This window comes from Rhinatrema bivittatum, chromosome 2 (assembly GCF_901001135.1).
Source record: "Rhinatrema bivittatum chromosome 2, aRhiBiv1.1, whole genome shotgun sequence".
NCBI classification, from domain to species: Eukaryota; Metazoa; Chordata; class Amphibia; order Gymnophiona; family Rhinatrematidae; genus Rhinatrema; species Rhinatrema bivittatum.
The window spans coordinates 34395885-34422659 of record NC_042616.1 but is presented as its reverse complement, the minus strand read 5'-3'; the positions used below and the strand labels follow the sequence as shown (position 1 = coordinate 34422659).

The 26775-nt window shown below is 46.7% G+C and overlaps 1 protein-coding gene across 1 annotated transcript in view; it reads left to right on the top strand.

Annotated features, from left to right (window-relative positions):
• Window positions 1-25159, top strand: part of LOC115083781 (zinc finger protein 850-like) — a 32510-nt gene extending 7351 nt beyond the window's left edge. Inside the window, exons 2-4 of the mRNA XM_029587800.1 lie at window positions 11607-11733; window positions 13526-13645; window positions 22003-25159. Of these exons, the coding sequence (XP_029443660.1) occupies window positions 11607-11733; window positions 13526-13645; window positions 22003-24494 (2739 nt within the window). The 3' untranslated portion in view covers window positions 24495-25159. The remainder of the gene's footprint in view (window positions 1-11606; window positions 11734-13525; window positions 13646-22002) is intronic.
• The last annotated feature ends 1616 nt before the right edge of the window (window positions 25160-26775 follow it).

Sequence of the window (26775 nt, the reverse complement as noted above, 5' to 3'; positions counted from 1 at the left end):
ACACTTACATACACACACACAATCCAGGCTGGCATTCACAATACACATTTCATGCACCATCTCAAAAAACCACATATACAATCCAGGGCTGCATTCACTCACATACACACACAATCCAGGCTGACGTTCATGCACACACACACACAATCAGGCTGATTTTCACACACATTCACGCACACACTCTCTCACACACACACAAATCCAGGCTGAAATTCACACACGTCACACGCGCACACACACAAAATCCAGGGCTGACATTCACACACAGTCACGCACACTAATTACACACAATCCAGCCTGACATTCACACACACAGTCACGCACTCTCACACACATGCTGACATTCACGCACACTCACACACGCACACACTATCCAGGCTGACATTCACACACACAGAAATTCCAGGCTGACACACACACACAAGATCCAGGCTGCCATATACACACGTGCGTACACACACAATCTAGGCTGCCATTCACATGCACACATAATCCAGGTTGCCATTCACACCGGCACGCGCACACAACCAGGCTGCCATACACCCACCCACGCATGTGCGTACACACACACACACACCACACGCAATATCCAGGCTGCCATACATCCACGCGCGTGTACACACAAGCAATATCCAGGCTGCCATACACACACGCGCACACACGCATGCAATATCCCAGGCTGCCATAAACACACATATGCGCACGCACATAATATCCAGGCTGCCATACACGCCAGGGTGCACACACCCATACACAATCCAGGCTGCCTTTCACATGCACACACAATCCAAGTTGCATTCACACCTACATAATGCAGGCTGCCTTTCACACACGCATGCACACGCAATCCAGGCTGCCATACACACATACACACACACAATATCCAGGTGTTCTTTCTCACACATACACAATACCAAGCCATTCACACAAACACACAATCCAAGCCACCATTCCCTCACACCCACACACACACCACAAGCCAGGCTGTCATTCACACACACACTGGATTAATAATGTACATTGATTCAAGAGGACACATTCTACACCCAGAGTCGCGTTGCCTGACCCATGCACATATTAATTATGATAAGTTGGCCTCTCTGGCTTCCTTCTTGAGCTAGCACTACCCTCATTAATTAACAATATATTAATATCTTAAGGGGTTATTTAGTAAACATTTTTCCCATAGACACGAATGGGAGAAAAGCCTTAGTAAATCATGCCCTTGTTTTGGCCAATCCTCTTTCCTATCCCCGCAGGGGATATGAATAATTTGCTCCTTTAAAACTAAGGATTTTAGAAAAGAACGAAAGTAAGGGAGCTGCTTTAGTAACGCGGAAGGCGCTGCCACCCTTTCCTACTCCCTGGGGTAGGGCAGGGTCACAAGGGGGAGAAACTTCTGCTTTCTCCTCTTATTATTAAATCCTTTTCATACTTAAGTCACCTCACTGAGCGGGACCCGGACTGTTCTAGCAGTCACCAAGAAACAAAAAATTTTCGGGTAAGACATAATTTTGCCTCCTGCTAGACCTCCTGCTAGACCAGTCAGTACCATAGAGAACATATCTAAGCTGCTACTCTCTTGTCTTTATCTTTATTAAAACTTGTTAATCTCCTAATATTAGGTGATGTACACAGGATAAACATACATAAAAATGTTGAACAGAATTGTACAAACATCTAATTAGCCTGTTCCCAGTTATTAAAAGATGGGAGGCTATGAGTGTAGACCATAGGACGCTTGACTCAAAGGCCACAGTAGACCTAGTGTTTCGTGAATGAGTGCAGAGACCCATGGAGCCATTTTGTAAATCTCTTCTGGGGATCCCCTTGATACTTTTACCCATGATGATGCTGCTTGTGCTCTGGTGGAGTAGGCATTGCCGTTCTTTCGGTACTATTTTCCCTTTCGCTATATTACACTGAGCTGATTGTTTCCTTGATCCACTGCAGTAACGTTGATGCCCTTCACTGGTGCTCTGAAGCAGGAGATGGCTACTACCTGTGCTTTTATGGAAGTGAAGGCCAATCCTTTGTTCAGACCCTGCTGGATAAATTCCAAAATGCTGGCTATATCTGTTTTCCAAGGAAGTCTTCTGTTTGCCAGACAGAAGCCCTCAAAGAGGTGCCAGGCTTGATTGTAAGCTAAAAAAGTTGAGGGTTTCTTTGCACTCAGCATTATTGATATGACCTGGGGTGAGTATCCTTTCTTTCTCAGGCATGCCATATGACAGAGTGGGACTTGGATTTCCAGCTACACAGGCCCTGTTGTAGGAGTCCTTGCCCCCGCTGGAAGATGCAGTGGGGTGAATGGCAGCCTGTATTGTGTGTGTGTGTGTGAATGGCAGCCCGGAGTGTGTGTGTGTGTGTGTAAATGGCAGCCCGGAGTGTGTGTGTGTGTGTGTGTGAATGGCAGCCCAGAGCGCGCACGCGCGCGTGTGTGTGAATGGCAGATCAGAGTGCGCGCGTGTGTATGAATGGCAAACCCGGAGCGCACACGTGTGTGTGTGTGTGTGTTGTGTGTGTGTGGGTGAATGGCAACCCGGAGCGTTGTGTGGGTGAATGGCAACCGGAGCATGTGTGTGTGTGGGTGAATGGCAGCCTGGAGTGTGTGGGATGTGTGTGAATGAATGGCATCCAGGAGAGTGTGTGTGTGAGTGAATGGCAGTCTAGAGTGTTGTGTGTGTGAGTGATTGGCAGCCTGGAGTTGTTGTGTGTGTGTTGTGTGAATGAATAGCCCCCAAGTCTCCCTTTTCACCAGCTTACACAGATTGAATAAAATCCCAGAATACCGTACATATGGCAGGGGCCGAATTGAGTATTCCAGATTGCAGCTATATGACAAATACCCTTCCCTACATGTACCAAGGAAGCCAATAGTTTACCTTATTTATCCCCAAATTTAAACAGTTGATATTTATAATAAAACAGATCCGTGGGTTCTCTGATGCAAAAAAGAATTCAGCACCACCTGGGAGGACTGCAAGGCTGTTCGATTAGTAGGCATAGGAGAAGCCGCAATCTAATCTCTCGTGCTTAACCTGTTCCTCTAACGCCAAGCGCCTTTAATCTAATGTCTTCCAAAGGATGTGGTTAGTGCAGTTAGTGTAGCTGGTTTCAAAAAAGGTTTGGATAAGTTCTTGGAGGAGAAGTCCATAACTGCTATTAATCAAGTTACTTAGGGAATAGCCACTGCTATAATTGCATCAAAAAAAAAAAATCCAGGAGAGTGTGTGAGTGAGTGATGGCAGTAGAGTGTGTGAGTGAGTGATGGCAGCCAGGCGTGTATGTGTGTGTGAATGGCAGCCTGGATTGTGTGTGTGAGTGAGTGAATGGCAGCCTGGATTGTGTGTGTGTGAGAATGGTATCTTAGATTGTGTTTGTGTGTGGGAATGGTAGCATAGAGTTTGTGTGAGTGAATAGCAGTCTGGAGTGTTGGTAGCATAGAGTTTGTGTGAGTGAATAGCAGTCTGGAGTGTTGACCCCAACCAGGACAGGTAAGGGCCAGCTTTGGTAGAAGACTACTGAGAATTACCTCCAACCACGCCTTCTTGTAGTGGCGTGATGTCATGGAAGAAAATTACAGAGAGGACATCCCTTGCATTGGGTAGGTTGAATGGTGGTGGTAATGTTACTGAATAACAACACACTTATTTATAAGTACAGAAGTTTTACTTATAATTCTGAGAATAAGCAATAAAAGCATACAAGCTTAGATTTTGCATTAAGAATATTACAAAGATACTTCCCCTCACAATTTCTAGTGTGAGTCTTATATCTTGTAAAATCGGAAACATCTGTCTTTAACCATGTCCAACAGGCTTTCCTCTGAGCTGTTCTTTCTTCTGATCTAACCAGTCTATTCTTGACTTTGGTCTTCTATACTAATTTTCTTGACCTATGTTCCAGTGTCTTCTCTGGGCTACTCCCATAAATTCTTGCCATCTGTTGAGACTTCAACTGTCTGTTCTAATCATGTCAGCAATAGATAATCGGGGATTAAAGATCAATAAGAACATGCCATAAAAAACAATAATAATAAACAATCTACTTTTAATATTATAATGAGCTAATATTTTTTTAACTTTTGTGTAAAGAGCAAAGATATCATATTCTTACTATACAGAAGAAAAGACCTCAGACTTTATCAGAAGGCTGCTCAGGCTTGTTGATCACAAGTCTCATTTCAGGCTTTGAATAATCATGGTCAAAAAACTTCCATTCCCCCTAAAGATTTACTAGTTGGAGTTTGGTGTTGTAAGTTGGACTTTGAGTGAAAGAAGATTATAGAAATGTATAGGAGGGAAAGTAGTGACCAAGTAAACAAATAGAAAATAATTCACCATTAAAATTTAAAAAGAATATATTTTTATTAAAAGGAAATTGTAAATAATAAAATAATAGGGAGGATGGAGGTTTTTTGATCAATGATTATTCAAAGCTTGAAATGAGACTTGTGATCAACAAGCTGGTCTAATCATATCAACACACAGTTAGATATGGTCAGGTTGCTGATGTCCTGTTTTCCTGATATCTTCAGTTAGCCTCATGAGTAACTGCTTGTTAATATAATCTGATCTTCATGATTTGTTTCTTGTTAAAGCAAACTAACTAAAATGGCATATGTATTCTCAAAACTTATAGGCTTTACATCAAGTAATTATACTAGCTATATAGTGATTATCTTTGTTCCATTAATTTATATTGCTTTACAAAGTTCTTCACATTAACTCTATTTATTTAATTTGCTTTTATATACCGAGATTCAGCAAATGCCATCATGTCGGTTTACATACAACAATTTGAAAAAATAAAAAAGAGGATACAATGTAACAAAATATAACAAATGAAGAAACAAATGAGATGTGTATTACAAGATATATATGTCATATATGTTAGGAATAGGAATGTGATTAATGAATGAAGGTGGGTTGAAAAGCGGGAGAGTCATGAGAGGGATGGGTTAAAGAATGTAGTGAAGGAAAAAATAGAGGGAAAGGGGATAGGATAATGGAAAATTAGGGAAACATATAAATGAAGATGGGTAATTGATCTTAAGACATTATAAATGCTTTTTTGAATAGCCAAGTTGTTTTTTTTTAAGTTTTTGTTGTTTGTTCAAGTCTTATTTCTGTGGGTAGAGTGTTCCATAAGGCTGGTCCTGGATTGGAAAAAGCTTAAATAATTTTTTAAATTCTTAAATAATTTTTCCACATCCCTCTTGTACTGACTGGACTAGCAGTCATCAAGGAAAGCAAATTATCAGGTCAGACATAATTTTACCTTCTACACTGACCAAGAGGCTGACAGCAGCAGGGAGGAAGAGCATCTACAGTAGCAGTGGAAACCCATCGGGTAGGACGTAGAGCATGGGACTGAGTGTAGTGGGATCAATCACTTGGTTACAGCAAAGGTGGAAAAAGTTATTACAGACTGAATTATTGGAATAAGTGGTGGGGGGGGGGTGGTGGGGGGGGGGGGCAGGTATTTCAAGGAAATGCCAAGGTATCTATTCCCATCACATTTTTGTACAGTATTGCAGTCAATATTATCGAGCCTACATTGGCCTTTGGGAGAATACTATCAGAATATGGCTGCACACATGAGTGCAGGGGTTTGACTTCATGATCGAATCACATCACATTAGTTTTGTGATCGCTACACTGGCTTCCAATCTGCTAGTGAAAATAATTTTGACTGTTTTGTAAGGCCTTGAATCAACAGGCACCAATACGTATCTCCACAGCACTTAAAATGTATTGACCGTCATGGAATTGAAGATCTAGTAATAAGGGCCAGCTTGAAGTTCCATTTCTAAAACCAGGACATGCAACTGAGGCCAAGGAGCGAGCATTTTGTGTAGTGTTTAGCCCCCTTCCATTAATCCCCTTATAGGTGGGACTTTACCAGAAGGCTGTTCAGGGCTAAACCTTTGAGGCGCTTCTCCCCATGTAACAGGTAACAATCAGAAGACTTCAGGACCTGGTCCGAGAAAGAAACGTTTATTTGCTAGCAATAGATGCAGCTGACATGTATCAGTAAGACTGCATGACCCCGCCCCGCAGGGTATCACCTTAAATACATTCCACATTTCTTATCTTTACACATGCGTCTTACACATTGCTGAGCAAGCATTTGCCAACGTGGAGCTTTTCTGATTCTTCCTTTGTTCCTGCTTCATGTCAAGTGAGCACTAAACGTCATTCACGGGAAGCCAGAGGTCTACCGGGAATGGTAGTTCTGTAGAAGGCATGATGATTTGCAGCTTTGTAACAGTAGCATTATCCTATATACTCAATGCTTCCTTTGTCTTGGTCGCTCCTGCGCACTAGTTTGCAGTCGGTCGTTCTAGCAGGTTCGCCTGCTTGCCGGTCATAAACGAAACCTAAGACAGCATTTATAAAAACCGCGACGTCAGCATTAATAAAAGCAGCGTGAAAGCCTGAAAAGCATGAAGGCGTGTTAGCAGACTGGTTAATACATTTTGGTTTCTCTCTATCCTATCAGTAAGCCTTGTAGCAGACAGTTGACCCTTTGTGGAGTGGGTGGGGTTGCCTTCCTTATTTTCGGGTCTGGGTCGATGCGAGCCCCTTTCACTCAGATCTACTCAATTGTAAATTTTCTCAGTTACCTGAACTTAACAAACAGGAAGAGATGTACGTAGAGCCAATTAGTGTAATTTAGATACAAATTTATTCAATAGACAGCAAGCAAAGAATGTCCAATCAATCAGGTCAATCCAGTAAAGTGCGGCCGCGGTTACCCAGCTCCTAACCTGCTTTCTACTCACTTTCCGGCCGCATTAGCCCTTCCTGCGATACACAATCCCCTTTAACCGATTCTTACCACCTCTTTAAATCCCCGGGCAACCCCTTCCGCACGCGGCATGTATATGAGATGTAAACCATCGAATTAGCTATTCCCTAGCATCCAGTATCCCGCGCCCCGACTATCGCTATTTTACCCTGCCGTTTTGCCGCGCGTTTAACCTGCTAACTTACCGCCTACCCTTACCCCTGCGTTAGAGGCAGGGGTAAGGGTAGGCGGCAAACTTTCCCCCAGCCCCCGCTCACCTGCCCTGGCCGCATCCATGGGTGCTGGTCTCCGGGGCAGCCCCAGTCCTCTCCCCCCTCCTCCCGAAGCAAGGCGCGTAAAGCAGCCTTGCTTCGGGAGGAGGGGGGAGAGGACTGGCAGTGTAAAGCAATGACTTACTTTTTTCGCAGCCCTCCTCTGGAGACGGACATCGGCTCCCCTGCCTCCCGGAGGCAGCTTCTGGCGAAGATGGACGCCTGCACGGGCGAAAGCGGTCCCTGTGCGTGCAATTGGGCCGCTCAAGGCGTGACGTCACGACGTTTGGCATCGTCTTGAGCGGCCCAATTGAACGCACAGGGGCCGCTTTCGCCCGTGCAGGCGTCCATCTTCGCCGGGAGGCAGGGGAGCCGATGTCCATCTCCGCCGATGTCCGTCTCCGGAGGAGGGCTACGAAAAAAGTAAGTCGTTGTTTTACACTGCCAGTCCTCTCTCCCTCCCGAAGCAAGGCTGCTTTTCGCGCCTTGCTTCGGGAGGGAGAGAGGACTGGCAATCTCGAGCGTAGAAGAACCATCCACTTCCTGGTACCTGTCATTTCAAATGTCATTTGAAATGACAAATACCAGCGTGTCCATGAAGCGTTAGGCCCGCGCACCCAGGTTACTATATAGGCGCTGTATAGCGCTCTATACAGTAAAATGGGTTGCGCGGGCCTAACGCTTCACGGACGCGGCTTGCATTTGCAAGCAATTTAAATACAGTATCGAGCGGTAGGTGAGCCGGGCTGTGCGCGCGGCAACCGCGGGTGCGCCCGGCACTAACGCAGCTCTTCCTACCGCTCCTTACTGTATCGGCCTGAATGAGAATTATTAAGATCATGTACAGTATTATAGCAAGCTTGTCTCTTTCTTCCTGGGAAGAAACCGCACTGACTTCCGCAAGGTGCCAGATGGTCCTGAACAGTTTCTCCGGTTCTATCTTTAAATTGTTTGTCTTTTATGCCCTATGCATAGGTAACTTGTATGCTTCTCCTCGCTGTCTTGTTCCACTCCTGCAGTCCAGCCCGAACCAGTTCAATCTGGTTTCTTACTGCTGACTTCACTTCTTCTTCAGAATTTGCTCTTAAGTTTTGGTTTACTGGAAATGCCAGTTTCTAAGTTTCACTTTCCCCTCTTTCCTCCTATCAAAGGGACAACCCAGAGATACCTATTCCTTCTGGCTGCTAACCCAGCGCACTGACGTCCTCCCAGGTGTTCCATACGTCGCCATAACATTGTCCTTTATTTTTATGCTTGTTTCTCTGCTGTCCTGCGGAGCAGGGCTGGCCAGGCGCCGCCTCGCATGATTCAGCGTCCAGGGCTCGTACAGCTTCGTACATTTCTACAGTAGCTGGGCCCACTCTACGGAATGCTCTACCAGGACAGCTGTGGACCATTGCTTGCATCCAGATGTTCTGGAGGCAACTACAAAAAATGTATTTAACCAGGCATTTGGAGATCACGATAGATTTGTAAGGATAGTTTCAGTATTCCTTGAGATTTATTTAATTAGATTGTAAGCCCTCTGGGGATAGGGAAATACCTACAGTACCTGAATGTAATCCGCTTTGAAGGGCTGAAAAAGAACAAAAAGCAGAATATAAATAAATAAAATAAATTGTGATGTTTGTGTTTCTGACGGTTTTGTTTTAAATTGTATGTATGTGAACTTATTATTATTCAGATATTAGTAAGCAGGCATGAGACTGAGGTGGAAGCCCTATGAACAGCTTCCCATGAAAACAATTATAAGAGGGAGCAGCCAAATGGAAGGGTAACAGGATCGATGAGTATGGAAGGTGGTATTTTAAGGAAAGATATATAGGGGCGGATTTTCAGAGCCCTGCTCGCCAGTAGGCCTATTTTACATAGGCCTACTGGCGCGCGCAGAGCCACGGGACTCGCGTAAGTCCCGGGGTTCCCCGAGGGGGGCGTGTCGGGGGCGGGCCCGGTCGTCGCGGCGTTTAGGGGGGCGTGTCAGAAGCGTTTTGGGGGCGGGTACGGGGCGTGGCCGCGCCCTCCGGACCCGCCCCCAGGTCGCGTCCCGGCGCGCAAGAGGCCCGCTGGCGTGCAGGGATTTACGTCTCCCTCCGGGAGGCGTAAATCCCCCGACAAAGGTAAGGGGGGGGTTTAGACAGGGCCGGGCGGGTGGGTTAGGTAGAGGAAGGGAGGGGAAGGTGAGGGGAGGGCGTTAGAGGATTCCCTCCGAGTCCGCTCCGATTTCGGAGCGGCCTCGGAGGGAACGGGGGTAGGCTGCGCGGCTTGGCGCGCGCCGGCTATACGAAATCGATAGCCTTGCGTGCGCCGATCCAAGATTTTAGCGGATACATGCGGCTACGCGCGTATCTACTAAAATCCCGCGTACTTTTGCTTGCGCCTGATACGCCAGCAAAAGTACGCCAATTCGCGCTATTTGAAAATCTACCCCATAGAGTTCAGTTTTTTTACATAATCCCTCCTCTCTGGGGCCTTGTCAAGGGACCCTTTATCTAATACAGGTTAAAGAAATTGGTGCTGGGGATTCTCTCGAGTGTTCCTGCTCACATATGTTTTGTATATCTTTTAATTACTGTGGGCTAGATTTTGAAAGCCCTGCTCGCATAAATCCTGCCGGATTTACATGCGCAGGGCACTTGCACGCGCCGGCGGCCTATTTTGCATAGGCCGCCGGCGCGTGCAAAGCCCCGGGACGCACGTAAGTCCTGGGGCTTCGTAAAAGGGGCGGGGGCGTGTCCAGGGGCGTGTTGGCAGGCTGGGGGTGTGTCCGGGGAGGCATGTCCGGAGTCGGGGGCGGTCCGGGGCAGGTCCGGGGGCATGGTGACGGTTCGTGGGCGGGCCAGGAGGGCAGTCCCGAGTCCCCTGGCACTGCGGCTCGTGCCGGGGGATGCCGAGGCGGCAGGCGGAACTTGCACAACAAAGTTGTGGGGGGGATTTAGGTAGGGCTGGAGGGTGGGTTAGATAGGGGAAGGTGGGGGGACGCGGGAGGGAACGGAGGCAGGCTGAGCGGCTCGGCGCGCGCAGGCTGCCAATTTTGCGCAGCCTTGTGCGCGCCAACCCCGGATTTTATAAGATACGCACGATTGTTATAAAATCCGGCGTACTTTTTTTTTTTTTTATTTTATTTATAGAAGTTTCAACAATTTACATTGAAAATTAAATAATGAAATAAAGAAGAAAAATCATTACAATATCTGAATTTCGAATCCTTGAACTTAAGGAGGAAATAATATTTTCTTATCAATTATAAGAACACTGAGGGAACCAAATATTAAGCGGAGTACAAAGAAATAATTATACATCATTTCTCCAGGAAAGAACTCTGTGTTGTGTACCCAAACTACCTTTGTCCAACTCTCCTAGTGCTAGGAGTAGGAGTCCAGATATTGACGGCGTTGTGCAGGGTCAGTGAAGATGTACCTGTTATTCTGGTACAACAAAATACATCTACAAGGGAACCTCAAAAGGTTCCCTTGTAGAGATCACTTCTTGTTTCATTATTAAGAACTCTTTCCTCTTTTCCTGCATTTTCTTGGTGATGTCCGGGAATATTCTTATTTGGTATCCATAAAACAATAGATTCTGATTCCGAAAGAACTTCTTTAATATATTATCTCTGTCTATAGTTTGTACAAACGATACTAGTAAAGTGGCTCTAGACTCAATTTTGGTCTCATATGATTTCTCCAGGATTTCAGATAAATTATCTGGCTCTTCATTATCATCTCTCTTCTGCTCCTTCTTTTCTGGTAGATAAATCATTTTGAAAATACAGGAATGGAGGTTTCAGTGTACCCCAAGATGTTTTTAAGGTAACTTACAAAGAAATCCTTAGCTGTCATCCATTTTGATTTTGGAATGTTCAAAAATCTCAGATTATTTTGATGTATTTTGTTCTCTAAGAAATCCGTACGTTTAGCCAAGATACTTTCAGATTTAATAAAGTTACACTGAACTTCTTTCATTCCAGTTACCTCAGTTTCTACTTTTTGTATCGTCTTTTCCACTGATTGAATTCTATTTTCCGGCGTACTTTTTTAAGATCTACCTCTACATTTAGTAGTTAAAATGAAAAAGGGAAAACTGCATGATGGGTATTAAAACTGCACTCCTGCCCTCTCTATATAAACGCTGCTGTAGCTTTCTACCCTGGGACACTGCAGAATCAGTCCTAATATTAATAGGACACCGAGCAGATCCTGTGCACAGAAAAGGCACATTAGGTTCCTTCTGAGTGTGAGGAGAGAGATCAGGAGTCACTCAAAGTAAAATTTAGTATCCCAGGTTCTGTGTGAAACTGGTTCCTGGTTGCTGTAGTCCTGCTCTGGGCCTGTGTGGTTTTTGTGACAGAATTATTTACATCCAAAAAACTCTTCCCCACCCTGCTGAGTCCCAGCACTGGGAGCTCTCCTGAAATGGGACTGTGTGTGAGGGGACTGTGAATTTTGTACTCCAGAAATGTCTCCTCCTGCCCTGCTGATCCCCAGTACTGGGAGGTCTCCTGATGCAGAAGGTGCTGAGTATTTGTGGTTTATGTTTCAGGACCCAGTAACCTTTGAGGACGTCGCTGTCTATTTCTCCCAGGAGGAGTGGGAGGCTTTGGAAGAACGGCAGAAGGAGCTTTACAAGGAGGTGATGAAGGAGAATTATCAGACCCTCAGCTCACTGGGTAAGGAGGGACTTTTATTAAGAAATTATTATTTTTGGGAGGGAAGAAAGATTATTTTATTACTTAGTGAAGTTGGGTCTTCTGCTCCCGGAGTCACTGGCTGGGGATACTGCACAGGCAGCGTTCAAAGCTCTTGGGAGGGGGGGGGGGGGGGCGGGGAGTCATGATCATTGCTCAGGGGTGACACCTAGTGGTTGGATTCAGTATCCATGATTGCAGGATTCCAGAAAAGGGGATGGGGATAAATGAGGGAGGGGAGGTGGGAGAGGAGTGTGACAGGATAGAAAGGGAAAGTATTTTAGTAATTGTAGTGAGGAAGAGGAGGGGATGGGGATAAATGAGGGAGGGGAGGTGGGGGAGGAGTGTAACAGGATAGAAAGGAAAGTATTTATTAGTAATTGTAGTGAGGAAGAGGAGGGGATGGGGATAAATGAGGGAGGGAGGTGGAGAGGAGTGTGACAGGATAGAAAGGGAAAGTATTTCTTAGTAATGTAGTGAGGAAGAGGGGGGAGGTGGGAGAGGAGTGTAACAGGATAGAAAGTGAAAGTATTTCTTAGTAATTGTAGTGGGGATGGGGATAAATGAGGGAGGGGAAGTGGGAGAAGAGTGTAACAGGATAGAAAGGGAAAGTATTTCTTAGTAATTGTAGTGAGGAAGAGGAGGGGATGGGGATAAATGAGGGAGGGGAGGTGGGAGAGGAGTGTAACAGATAGAAGGGAAAGTATTTCTTAGTAATTGTAGTGGGGATGGGGAGATAAATGAGGGAGGGGAGGTGGGAGAGGAGTGTAACAGGATAGAAAGGGAAAGTATTTCTTAGTAATTGTAGTGAGGAGGGGGATGGGATAAATGAGGGAGGGGAGGTGGGGGAGGAGTGTAACAGGATAGAAAGGGAAAGTATTTCTTAGTAATTGTAGTGGGGATGGGGATAAATGAGGGAGGGGAGGTGGGAGAGGAGTGTAACAGGATAAAAAGGGAAAGTATCTCTTAGTAATTGTAGTGAGGAAGAGGAGGGGATGGGATAAATGAGGGAGGGGAGGTGGGGGAGGAGTGTAACAGGATAGAAAGGGAAAGTATTTCTTAGTAACTGTAGTGAGGAAGAGGAGGGGGATGGGGATAAATGAGGGAGGGAGGTGGGAGAGGAGTGTAACAGGATAGAAAGGGAAAGTATCTCTTAGTAATTGTAGTGAGGAAGAGGAGGGGGGGGGATAAATGAGGGAGGGGAGGTGGGAGAGGAGTGTAACATGATAGAAAGGGAAAGTATTTTTTAGTAATTGTAGAGAGGAGGAAGAAATAAGACATGAGTTTGTGTTATGGACATTGGAAGGACAGACAGACACACTCCTGACATTGGGAGTCTGAGACACTGATTTTATTTGTAGAGTCTGCAGTAAACCTGACCAGCAGAGGGCTCAGACTCATTTTGGTCCTGGAGGAAACTGGACCCTCTATGGGCTGTGATCCTTTTTATTAGACTGGGGTAAGACTTGTTCATAGATGAAGTTGGTGCTTGAGCTTCTGAAACTCCACAGGTTCTTTCTTCAGGAGTGAGCACAGAGAGTCCAAGGGATCCTGACCCCAGCAGGATTGCAATGCATCTGATGTCAAGTCATGCTTAAATCATGTATGAGCCTTTTTTGTTTTTTACCATTCTGGTAGACTGATGCAGCCCACAAGGTGTATGATCATCTTTTCTAAATCTCTTTTTCTCTTCACTTTAATTGTTCTCCAAAAAATTGCCAGTGATGTTTTACTGAGTGACTGTGAGAAAGCTAATGCAGTGCTCTTACCCCAGGAACAGGCTCCCCGACCATCACCCCTGAGATTATATCCCACATTGAACGAGGGGAAGAGCCGTACATCAGGGATGAGCCAGGATCAGAGGAAGGAGGAACAGGGAAAAGCAGCTGCTCAGGTGAGTGCAGGAATAAGAGGGAGCGGGGTCAAACTGCTGAGCTGGGGAGTGGAGTGTGTTGGGTAAGAGTATAGTGATAGGGGTATACTACCATTCACCTGGATAAAATGGTCAGATGATGAAATGCTAAGAGAAATCAGGGAAGCTAACTAATTTGGCAGTGCAGTAATAATGGGACATTTCAATTACCAAAACTGAAAGAACCCTTACACACACATTTCTTGCGCCAAAAATTAAAATATCCTTATTAAGGAGGAAAAAAATACCTTGATGGCACTTTGATTTACAACATAAGTGGTTGCTTGGAGCGACCTCCCACATGAAGAGTTTTGCACTAAGGGGCAGATTTTCAAAGGGGGTACGCGCATAAGATACGCACGTACCCCCTGAAAACCTGCCCCAAGCTCCCCCTGCGCGTGCCGAGCCTATGTTGCACAGGCTGCCGACGTGCGTAAGTCCCCGGGCTTTCCTTGTGGTGCGTGTCGGGGGCGTGGTGTCGTTCCGGGGGGCGTGGCCGAGGCCTCCAAAACTCCCGGCTGGGGAATGGTGCGCCGACGCTGGCCGGCGCGCGCGAGTTATGCCTGCCTCAGGCAGGCGTAACTTTTAAAATAAAGGTAGGGGGGGCGATTTAGTTAGGGCCGGGGGGGGTGTTAGGGGAAGGAAGGGAGGGAAGGTGGGGGGAACAAAAAAAATTCCCTCCATGGCCGCCGCTTGCGCGCCGACCCCGGATTTTAAAAGATACGCACGGCTCCGCGCATATCTATTAAAATCCGGCGTGATCTTGTTTGCGCAGGGTTGTGCGAACAAAAGCACGCCCGCGCGCTTCTTATAAAATCTACCCCTAAGGTTTCATGCAAGCTTTCGGGTGAGATTGGGCTCAAGCCAAGAGTCTCTTGAGACTTTAAGATAAGTTTTGTTTATTTTTTTTTAAAAAATGCGTTTTGAGCTAATTTGAGCCAAAGAAATGTGAATTTAACAAAAAGCTTTGCATGAATTCAGATGTGGCAGTTTCATGCTAAAAAGGAGGTTCTAACGAACACCGTAAGAAGAATTAAACAGTGATTTTTAATACAAAAATAAAAAGAAGAAATACTGAAAATAAAATAATAATAAAGGCACTTGGGGAGGTTTTTTTAAAGACCAATGATTGACCTACCCTTAAATGTGTGTACGTTTTGAATAAAACTTACACTTGGGTTCTGAGGTCTTTTTCCTCCTTATTAAGGATATTTTAATTTTTGGCGCAATAAATGTGTGTGTAAAGGTTCTTTCAGTTTTGATATTTCTATATCTTACATGTCCTGGTTGTTTTTGAACTAAGTTAGATTTCAATTACCCTAATATTGACTGGGTAAATGTGACATCAAGACTTACTAGAGACACAAAGTTCCTGGATGTAATAAACGACTGCTTCAAGAACCGACGAGCTAGGGAGCTATTTAAGATCTAATTCTCAGTGGAACGCAGGATGTGGTGAGAGAGGTAGCAGTGGTGGGGCCACTTGGCAATAGTGATCACAACGTGATCAAATTTGAACTGATGACTGGAAGGGGAGACAATAAGTAGATCTGCAGCTCTAACACTAAACCTTAAAAAGGGAAACTTTGATAAAATGAGGAAAATCGTTCTAAAAAAAACTGAAAGGTGCAGCTTCAAAGGTTAATAGCGTAGAACAGGCTTGGACATTGTTTAAAATGTCCACACCTGTCATCTTAAAAGCACAATCCATTTGTATTCTATGCAACAAGAAAGCTGCAAGGAAAGCCAAACGATTACCGGCATGGTTAAAAGGCGAGGTGAAATAGGCTATTTCCTAGCACCCAGACAGATGGATTCAGGACCAGTGGGTTATGCACCTCTACTAGCAGAAGGAGATGGAGCAAGTTAACCTCACAGTATATATACCGTATTTTTCGCTCCATAAGACGCACCTGACCATAAGACGCACCTAGGATTCAGAGGGGGAAAATTTAAAAAAAAAAAAATTGTGCTAAACCGGCTCTGCGTCTGGGCGTCTTATGGAGCAAATTAGGGGAGTGCATAGTTTTTTTTTTTCTCCCCATTTTGTTTTCGGGTCTGGGGAGGGCCATTTCGGTCCACTCCCCAGATCAGAAAATTTTTCTTTCTGTGGAACCCCCAAACCCCCCCCCCCCATCCCAACCCTTTAAATTAACAACCTCCACCCCCCTGACCCCCCCAAGACCTGCCGAATTAATTTCCTGCAACCCCCCACCCTCCTGACCCCCCCAAGACCTGCCAAACGTCCCTGGTGGTCCAGCGGGGGTCCAGGAGCGGTCCGGGAACGATCTCCTGGGCGTGAGCCGTCGGCTGCCAGTAAACAAAATGGCGCCGACGGCCCTATGCCCTCACTATGTCACTGAGACCGACGCGCGGCTCGGTCTCAGTGACATAGTGAGGGCATAGGGCCGTCGGCGCCATTTTGTTTACTGGCAGCCGACGGCCCTATGCCCTCACTATGTCACTGAGACCGACCAATAGCAGCGATCGGTCTCAGTGACATAGTGAGGGCATAGGGCCGTCGGCTGCCAGTAAACAAAATGGCGCCGACGGCCCTATGCCCTCACTATGTCACTGAGACCGACCAATAGCAGCGGTCGGTCTCAGTGACATAGTGAGGGCATAGGGCCGTCGGCGCCATTTTGTTTACTGGCAGCCGACGGCCCACGCCCAGGAGATCATTCCGGACCCCCGCTGGACCACCAGGGACGTTTGGCAGGTCTTGGGGGGGTCAGGAGGGTGGGGGGTTGCAGGAAATTAATTTGTCAGGTCTTGGGGGGGGGGGGGGTGTTTGTTAGATTTTTGTTTGGTTTTTTTTTTATATTCGCTCCATAAGACGCACATACATTTTCCCCCCACCTTTGGGGGAAAAAAAGTGCGTCTTATGGAGCGAAAAATTACGGTACTTCTGCAGTGACATCAGCCTGCCAGTATTCTCCGTCTCCAGCAGATGGTGGACGTGCATTTCCCTACTGGGGATTGCTTCAAAGTTTAGAGGAGAAATACTAAGAGATTTAATTTGCCCCGCTCTCCTGCGCTGATACCAAATGGTCCCTCCCCCAGATGAGAATTCCTGGGGTGATTTCCTTGATCCCTCAGATGAGTGCCTTGGTCCGGTAGCTGGTTCCCAGCCGGCGTGGACTTAGCTGATTTAAACAGCGGGTGCAGGCAGCCGAGCATGACAGTGACGGTATATGCCCTCTCCCCTCCAGCCGGAGACCCTCTCTGTACTCAGCCGGGTAAGGCCGAGCTCAGGGAAGGTTAAAAAGTAAATAAATAAATAAATATAGATAGAGACAGAGTAGAAGGGTTATTTGTAGGCCTTCCCCCTTCCTCCGGTCTCTGTGCTTGACGTGCCGGTCCAACATTCGTTCCTGCTCCCATGGGGGGGGGGGGGAGGTTAAGGGAATTGGGCAGCCCGGGTGGGTTAAGCCCCGCTGTTAGGCTTTCTTTTCTCTGTACCGCGTGGTAGGCTGCCGTGGCATTTTCTTGTGCGCTTTTTTTTTTCCCTGCACGTTCGACTGCTCTCTTCAGGACCATCGGTGCGTTACAAGTGCGTGTGGCTGGGCTTTCAAGCTGTGCACCCAGTTTCTTGTAGGCGCGCTGCCTGTGGCGCACATTCAGGGGCACGTTGGTTGTGCGCTTATGTTTGGCGTGGTGAAAGTTTTGCGACACCTAGCCTTGGGTTCCCTAAATTTTGCAGCGTGAATTCAGCTGGACGCATGCTTTTAGTCGCCCGTTAAGCGTACCGACGGACTAATGACGCCTGTGGCTAAGAAACCTAAGCGACTTTCCCTCTGTGCTGCCTGTCGTATTCGGGCATCTCAGCCTGGCGTGCCCTCTAACTTGTGCCAGTGCTGCTTGGAGGCTCAGGGAGAATTGCCTTCATCTGATTTTACTAAGCCCGGTTCTTCCCAGCCTGATGAGGGTCTGGGTGAGGACATGACAGGAGGGGCGCCTGACTTGGAACTCCCCTAACTGGTTCGTCGGCGGGGGAAGGCAGCTCAGCGGGCACAGGACAGGTACCTCCTGGGTTTGGCATGCATCCTTCTGCCTTTTCTTGGGTAGAATTGTTTTCAAGGATTGCAGTCCTCCGCCCCTCCCAGTCTCGTCGGGTCTGAATCCCAGGCGGTGGCCTCTCACTCGTCCGGCACTGCTGCTTAAGCGCTGAAGCACACCTAGGTTTGGCGGCAGCTCCTCCTGAAAGGAATCCGGACTCTCTCTGGAAGACGGGGAAATCCTTCCGAGAACTGTTGCGGTTCTTTCGTTTGAGATGAGTCGCCGGCTCTGCTTTCCCAGACATTAAAGGTGCTGGGCGGGCCTGGGGCAGATTCCACGTCTGAGCTAAAGAAAGATCCCATTTTTGGTCCCTTTGCGTAAAGCCTCTTGATTTTTTTTTCCCTGTTATGGAGGTCATTCAAGGATTGAAGGATCTTGAGTGGGACACCCCGGAGGCAAAATTCAAAGGGGGGGTCGGTCTTTGGAAGGCCTGTACCCCCCCCCCCCCCTGGATCCAGTGGCGAGAGAGCTTCTGCGCCTTCTGAAAGTAGACGCCCTTGTCTGTGCCATCTCCAAGCAGGCGACTCTTCCCCGTGGAGGGAGGAGCGGCCTTGAAGGATGCGCACGATAGGAGCAATGAGGCCACCCTTAAGCAAGCATTCGAAGCTGTGGCACTGACTTTGCAGGTAGCTTCTTGTTGTTCCCCCTGCGGCCCGCTCTTGTAATACTTCTCTCCCAGGAGGTCGATGAGTCTGGCGTGAATTCCAGGGCAGTTATGGGAGCAGCAGCCGCCACGTTTTTAGCAGATGCGGGGCCGCGATTTGGCCCGCACCTCAGGCAGAGAGGGGTGGCTTCGGTGATAGCGGCCAGACGTCAGTTCTGGCTGAGAAGTTGGTCGGCTGATGCGACCTTCGAGACTTAACCTTACGAAATTGCCCTGTAAAGGCTCGCTCTTGTTTGGGAACGAGTTGGAGAAAATGGCCACTAAGTGGGGGGCCAATCCCCGGTTTCTCGCTTGCCGGAGGCTAAGAAGCAGAGGCTGCGCCCCTTTGGCAGGGAGGGGGGTCGTACCAGGGGTTCCAAGCGTTTATGGCCCCTATAGAGGAGCGACCTTTCGGAGAACTTGACCTGTTGGTAGGTCTCGGTCCTTTCCTCAAAGAAAGCCCCAGGTGGGGCGCGGACTCTGGCTTGGGTGGTGGAGCCTCCCAACGAAGTTTGTTTTTCTGTCTCACATCCTGGAGCCTTTATAGCTGAGTTAACGCATTCTGAGCCCTGTAATAAGTGCCAGGCTGCGCCCCGGTTTCTGGTCCTGTACAATTATTCAAAGCTTCTGGTCTAAGGTATCACTCTATGCGACATGAATTGTGGGCACTGATATACCATGCACTGCTGACATTCGGGCTGTTTCGACGCGCTAGCTTTACCCCTTATTCAGTAAGGGGTCGAAAACGCACATCCAATCCCCCCCCCCCCCGAACCTAACAGCGCCCGCAACATGCAAATGCACGTTGATGGCCCTATTAGGTATTCCCGCGCGATACAGAAAGTAAAATGTGCAGCCAAGCCGCACATTTTACTTTCAGAAATTAGCGCCTACCCAAAGGTAGTAAAAACTGCTTTTCTGTGCACCCTCCGACTTAATATCATGGCGATATTAAGTCGGAGGCCCCAAAAGTTTAAAAAAAAAAAAAGTAAAAAATAAAAAAAAATAAAACTTTAAAATGGACCCGCGGGTCGAAAACCGCACACTCAATTATGCAGGCATCCGGTTTCCGAACCCGTGGCGGTCAGCGGGCTCCAGAACTGACGGCCGCCGCTCCTGTCCAAAAAAGAGGCGCTAGGGACGCGCTAGTTTTTGCCGCGGACCCTAATCTAAATAAATTACTTGACTGTATCGCGCGCGCAGGAGAGTGGCCTGTGCGCGCCCAGGGAGAGCGGGCGCTCTCCTGCGATTTTTTACTGCATCTTGGGAAGAAAGATATTAAACTGTGGTTGAGAAAAGGCTTCTTGCATGGAAAAATGACCATTTGACCTTCTTGCAAAGACTTCCATCCTCCTGGTTTCACGTGTTGCAGGAATGCACTGTATATTCTTGCTGTTGTAGAGAAAAGAAGCACTAAAGCCAAACTCCTTAAAGAACAGCAGATGTTTGCATGCATGGACCCTGTATTTGGACTCCTCACCTCACAAAGATGTGTTGATGTAATAAGCTGCACAAAACCCGCGGAAGGTTTCCGTGCAGGTAATTGCGCGTGGTGTTTTCCGCACTAATCTTATGCATGCATGTAGTAACGCATTTATTGCGGGGAAAACGCACAGAAACCGCTCAAAAACCCACGGCAGGTTTTGCGCGAGTGCATGCAAAGTAGGCAATTATCTATTCAAGGACTCTGCAGGGAGCCACACTAGCAGGGATGTTGCTTAGTGCGGGGTCTTTCAGCTCCTGGGTCAGGGCAGGAGTTAAGCTAAAGTGCCCTTTAACTCCATTGCTGCCATTAGTTCTCATTAGCTTTGTTGAGCTACTTTAAACTCCCGTCGTTTCCTGAATAGTTTTCTGATAGCCAGGTTTTTGTATTTTGTATTTTGTTTTGTTTTTTAACCAGAGATCCAAACAGAGAAGCACAGAAACTGAAGCATCCATCCTTAGAATACAGAGAAAACAAGGGAGTGAAAAGTCGATTTCAATTCAAACCAGTCTTACACTTGGTCTAATGCCCAAGGAATCCGTACAAGGGGATCATATGCAATTTCAAGCACTATATAAAGCAATTTCCAGTGTGTAGGGAGTGCTAACTCTGGAAAGCTCTGTTTAAATCTGCTTTATTGATATTTCAACAAGAATAAACATTTTACACTTGACACAATAAAATCTGGTTCTTAACTATCATTCTGTTCTTGGCAAATTTATGTAATCAGTCGACATTCATTAACTCCCAACCCTCCCTTCTCACCCCATCATCAACATTCAGCCTGCAAAATATCCCATAAGTTCATTTTTATGCATGAAGGCTAATACGAACCATTTAGGTTTTATTAAACGGAACAAAATTCCCGTCGTTTCCTGAATAGTTTTCTGACGCCAGGTTGTGTGTCCATGCAGCCTTTTCCTCGCCGGGTGCCCCGGGACTGGTTGATCACGACCGCTCCTACCGCTTTGGTGGTTTCTGGTCCCGGTCCCAGTGATGCTGCGGCTCTGGGCCGGTGTTGGTGCTTTGTCTGTAGTCTCCAAGATCGCCCCATCCGTCGTCTCTCCTCTTTCCTGCTGTCTCCTGGCAGGGCTGATCCGTGCCGAGTGGCCCTGAGCACCCGGTGAGGAAAGATTGCATGGACACCCTGGAAATAGCTTTATATAGTACTTGAAGTTGCATATGATCCCCTTGTACGGATTCCTTGGGCATTAGACCAAGTGTGAGACTGGTTTGAATTGAAATCGACTTTTCACTCCCTTGTTTTTTCTGTATTCTAAGGATGGACGCTTCAGTTTCTGTGCTTCTCTGTTTGGGTCTCTGGTTAAAAAAACAAAACAAAATACAAAAACCCAGCACAGTCCGAAAAGAACAAATATTACGGCTTTCCAAACTCAATGGCCCCATTCTTCACACTTCTGAAAAGACACAAAACGGGGATAAAATGTAAGGCAGGCAGCTGTCGCCACCAGAGCCTTCTGAACCCGGTGACCGGACCCTCCACCAGGGCGATAGCCTCAAAACTTGGAGCATCTGAATCCACTCCCAAGTGTGCTGCCTATGAGTACCAGCAGCTAAGACAAGAGATTTATTCCCGTTTTGCTCTCTTATGTCTATGCTGTTTCTCCATCTTCACTACGGTTATCTCTGTTCTGAAGGTCGTGTTTCTCCAGTGAGTGCTGAAGCTCCTGGGATTTGTGTTTGAGATTCCGGTCTTGGGACAGAGCACATTTTCAGACCATATCCTTGCCTTGAAAACATTTACTCAAATGCAGTGCATTGCTTATTGTCAGACAGGACACCCTAGTGGCAAGATATGTGTAGTTTGTTTTTTTTGAGGTGTTCTTGGGAACAAAATTAAAATCCTATTCCTCGCCTGGTCTTGTTGAGTTCAGAGCTCACGGCATTTCTCTGGGGGTACATGAGTGCTTTGTGAATAGCCTCCCCTATCGGGTATTTTAATAAAATAGTAACCTTATTGAAGGGATATAGAAGCGGCGTGTGATAAACTGTTGCTGAGGGTGTTTAAAGTGAGTCATTGTAACATACACCCCTGTTCCCTCTGAGGGTTGTTAATGCTGGGAAAACCCTGACTGTTGTCACTGTGAGTCTCCCTCACATCAAGTAATGTCTGTCCTTTATTTTCTTATCCAGAGATCGATGAGTCCAAGAGAAGACACGAGGAGTTATATCCTGAGGAATCCACTAAACAGCTGGAAGTGACTAAAACTGTATCAGGGGAAGAGAGAGTGGATACCTGCCCATGTTGTGACTGGGAGGAAAACTGCTGGAATCAGTGCAAGCCAGAGGAAAAGCAGAGAAACCTGGCAGGAGACTCCACTGAGAATGTGACTCCCTGTGCGCAAAGTACACACCTGAGAAAATATACTGGGTTGAGACCCTTTTCAGGCAATGGATGTGTAAGTAAAGAAATATTAAAGGTTCACCAGGAGATTCATACGAGAGAGAAAACATGTCCATGTAGTGAATGTAATAAAAGCTTCCTTTATTCATTACATCTGAAAATGCAACAAAAGATCCACGTGGGAGAAAAGCAATTTACATGTACTGACAATGATAACAGCTTGACTTGGAAATCAAAAATGAAAAGACATGAAGAGATGCACAAGGCAGACAAAACATTCACTGGCACAGAGTGCAATAAAAGCTTCAGTTGCAGATCAAAACTGAAAAATGAAAGGATACACAAACGAGAAAAACGATTTACATGTACTGAGTGTGATAAAACCTTCAGTTGTAAATCAAAACTGGAAATACACAAAAGGTTCCACACAGGAGAGAAACCATTTGCATGTATGGAATGTGACAAAAGCTTCAGATTCAAAAATAATCTAAAAATGCACAAAATGATCCACACAGGAGAGAAACCATTTAAATGCACTGAGTGTGATAAAAGCTTCAGAGAAAAATCAGAACTGAAAAAGCATGAAAGAATCCACACAGGAGAGAAACCGTTTGCATGCACGGAATGTGACAAAAGCTTTAGATGCAAATACAATCTAAAATTGCATGAAAGGACCCACACAGGAGAAAAACCATTTATATGCACTGAGTGTGATAAAAGCTTCTATGAAAAATCAGAACTGAAAAGGCATGAAAAGATTCATACAGTTGAGAAACCTTGTATTTGTACTGAGTGTGATAAAAGCTTCAGTGGGATATCAAAACTGAAAAGGCATGAAAGGATTCATACAGGAGAGAAACCTTTTATATGCACTGAGTGTGACAAAAGCTTCAGTTGGATATCAAAACTGAAAAGGCATGAAAGTATCCACACAGGGGAGAAACCATTTACATGCACTGAGTGCGATAAAAGCTTCCATTTGAAATGCAATCTAAAAAGGCATGAAAGTATCCACACAGGAGAGAAACCATATACATGCACTCAGTGCGATAAAAGCTTCCATTTCAAATCCAATCTAAAAAGGCATGAAAGGACCCATACAGGAGGGAAAACATTTACATGCACTGAATGTGATAAAACCTTCCATTTCAAATCCAATCTAAAAAGGCATGAAAAAATCCACACAGGAGAGAAACCATTTACATGCACTGAATGTGATAAAAGCTTCTGTCAGAAATCAGAACTGAAAAGGCATGAAAATATCCACTCAGGTGACAAACCATTTTCATGCACTCAGTGTGAGAAATTTTTCATTTTGAAATCAGAACTGAAAAAACATGATAGGGTTCACACGGGAGAGAAACCATTTACTTGCACTAAGTGTGATAAAAGTTTCAGTTCAAAACTCAAACTAAAAAATCATGAAATGGTTCACACAGGAGAGAAACCATTTACTTGCACTAACTGTGATAAAAGCTTTAATTATAAATACAATTTGAAAACGCATGCAAGTATTCATACAGGAGAGAAACCTTTCATATGCACTGAGTGTGCAAAAAGCTTCAGTTCAAAACTCACACTGAAACGTCACGAAAGGACCCACACAGGAGAGAAACCATTCACATGCAGTAAATGTGATAAAAGCTTCAGTTTAAAATCCAGTCTGAAAAAGCATGAAATGATACACATGGGAGAGAAACCATTTACATGCAGCAAGTGTGATAAAAGTTTCATTTATAAATCGGACCTGAAAAGGCATGAATGGATCCACTCTGGAGAGAAACCTTTTATATGCACTGAGTGTGCAAAAAGCTTCAGTTCAAAACTCACACTGAAATGTCATGAAAGGACCCACACAGGAGAGAAACCATTCACATGCAGTAAATGTGATAAAAGCTTCAGTTTAAAATCCAGTCTGAAAAAGCATGAAATGAACCACACAGGAGAGAAACTGTTTACATGCAGTGACTGTGATAAAAGCTACAAATGCAAATACAATTTGAAAACACATGAAAGTATCCACACAGGAGAGAAGCCATTTACATGCACTGGGTGTGGTAAAAGCTTCAGTTCAAAACCCAAATTGAAAAGTCATGAAAGGACCCACACAGGAGAGAAACCATTTACATGCACTAAGTGTGATAAAAGCTTTTGTTTCACAGCCAATCTGAAAAAGCATGAAAGGATTCATACAGGAGAGAAGCCATTTACATGCACTGGGTGTGGTAAAAGCTTCAGCTGGAAATCGGAACTGAAAAGGCATGAAAGGACCCACATGTGAGAGAAAACCTTTTATATGCACTGTGTGTGATAAAAGCTTCAGTGGGAAATAAAAATTGAAAAAGCATGAAAGGATCCACAGAGGATAGAATTATTTGGAGTAAATGTCTCTCACAAAGTTTTGTTGAGTTCTTTCATGGAGCGACCCTGTTGAATAATACCTAAACTAAATGTCAGCTAGCTGACAAATTCTACTATTGAACTATAAAAGAGAAAGCAGGAAAAAAAAATGTCATACTGACTGACTATTGCCCAGGATGAAAAGGTGCCCACTCCTAGACTAAGCACTAGAGCAAAAGATGGTGGTAGTGATGGAGCTGAATCTTCAGACAAAGATAAAATCCCTGGTGCAAATGTAGACCATGGTGATGGGGTTCATGGACCCAGTGCAGCAGGCGTTAAACCTCAGAAGCTAATGAAAAAATGAAGAGAACTTTCTACTACCAAGTGCACCCCTGGAGATAGGAAGGACATGGTGTATTGCTATTTTTTTTTTTAAATAAGCTTTATTCTGCATCTGCACTGTACAGAACCACATGAAGTGTATCAGTATACCAATGCTGATATCATAATCTACTAGATAAGGGAGCCCTGACCGACGTGCCGCAAATGCGCAGTAGAGAGCAGCTCTACCGCGCATGCGAGCACGTCGGCCAGAGCAGAGCGTGCCCCCCCCCCCAAAAAAATGGCGCCTGCGACAAGGCGCGAGGGAGGGACACCCCCCCGTCTGCCGGTTGTGGATCAGCTGAAAGGGGAGGGAGGGAGGGAGGAGAGAGTGAGCTGAGGAGAGGGGGAGGGGAGAGGGAGAATAGAGGGGGGAGAGAGTGAGGGGAGGGAGAATAGAGATGGGAGGGAGGAGAGGGCGAGGAGAGGGAGAATAGAGGGGGAGGGAGTGAGCTGGGGGAGGGAGGAGAGAGTGAGGGGAGGGAGAATAGGGGGAGGGGAGGAGAGGGAGAAGAATAGAGGGGGAGGAAGAGGGAGGGGGGTGGGAGGAGAGGGAGAATAGAGGGGGAGGGGGAGGGAGTGAGCTGATGGGGAGGAGGAGAGATCGGGAGGGGAGAGGAGAGGGAGAATAGAGGGTGGAGGGGAGGAGATTGGAGGGAGAGGAGGAGAGGAGAATAGAGGGGGAGGTGAGTGCGGGAGGGAGAATAGAGGAGGGTGAGGGAGGATGAGAGGGAGAAGGAGAATAGAGGGGAGAAGAGGGGAGGAGGGAGGGAGGATGAGATGGAGGGTGAGGGAGGAGAGGAGAGGAGACTCGAGGAGGAGAGAGAGAGAGGAGGAGGGAGGGAGCTGAGGGGAGGTGAGAGGGTGAGAGGAGGGAGGCAGAATAGGAGGTGGGAGGAGGAGAGAGTGAGGGGTGGAGAGGGAGAATAGAGGGGGAGGTGGGAGGGAGGAGAAGAGAGTTGAGGGAGGAGAGGGAGAATAGAGGAGGGAGGTGAAGAGGGGAGGGAGGAGAGGGGAGGGTGAGAGGCGAGGAGCGTGAGGTGAGGAGAGGGAGAGAGGGGGAGGGAGTGAGCTGAGAGGGAGGAGAGGGAGAATAGAGGGGGGAGGTGGGAGGGAGGAGAGAGTGAGGGGTGGAGAGGGAGAATAGAGGGGGAGGTGGGAGGGAGGAGAGAGTGAGGGGAGGAGAGGGAGAATAGAGGAGGGAGGTGAGAGGGGAGGGAGGAGAGGGGGAGGTGAGAGGGAGAGAGTGAGGTGAGGAGAGGGAGGGGGGGGAGGAGAGAGTGAGGTGGGGGGGAGGGAGGAGAGAGTGAGGGGAGGGGGGAGTAAGTGGGAAGGAAATAGACCGAAAATATTTTTTTAAATGTAGCCCGTTGTTACGGGCTTAACGGCTAGTATATATTGTCAGGAGAAGAGTGACAGACTCCTAGCACGGCAGGATATTCTACAGGTCCCCGTTAAGCAGTGGTCCAAAGATACCAAGGGGAAACAGCAGGGGGCGTGGAGACACCCTGTATGGACTACAGTTCCCAGAATCCCAGAGCGGCAGGGGAAGGCTCCTAACCAGAAGGAGGCTGAGGTGAAGGCCGAGGGTAATCTGGAGGAATTAGAGGCAGCTGAGAGCATGCTGTGGGAAGCAGAGGGTGTGTCCAGGAGTGAGGAAGAAAGCTCAGAGAGCAGTAGCATGGAGAGTGAGGAGGAGATGGACTGGGAGCTGCCTTCTGAGGATTCATCTGCGTCTGACATGGAGACGGAGTGAGGGTGTCCTGCAGCATTGGTGTTACCTGGTTTCACTACACACTTACAAGGAGGACAAGGTTGATTACCGCAAGAGATAGAGG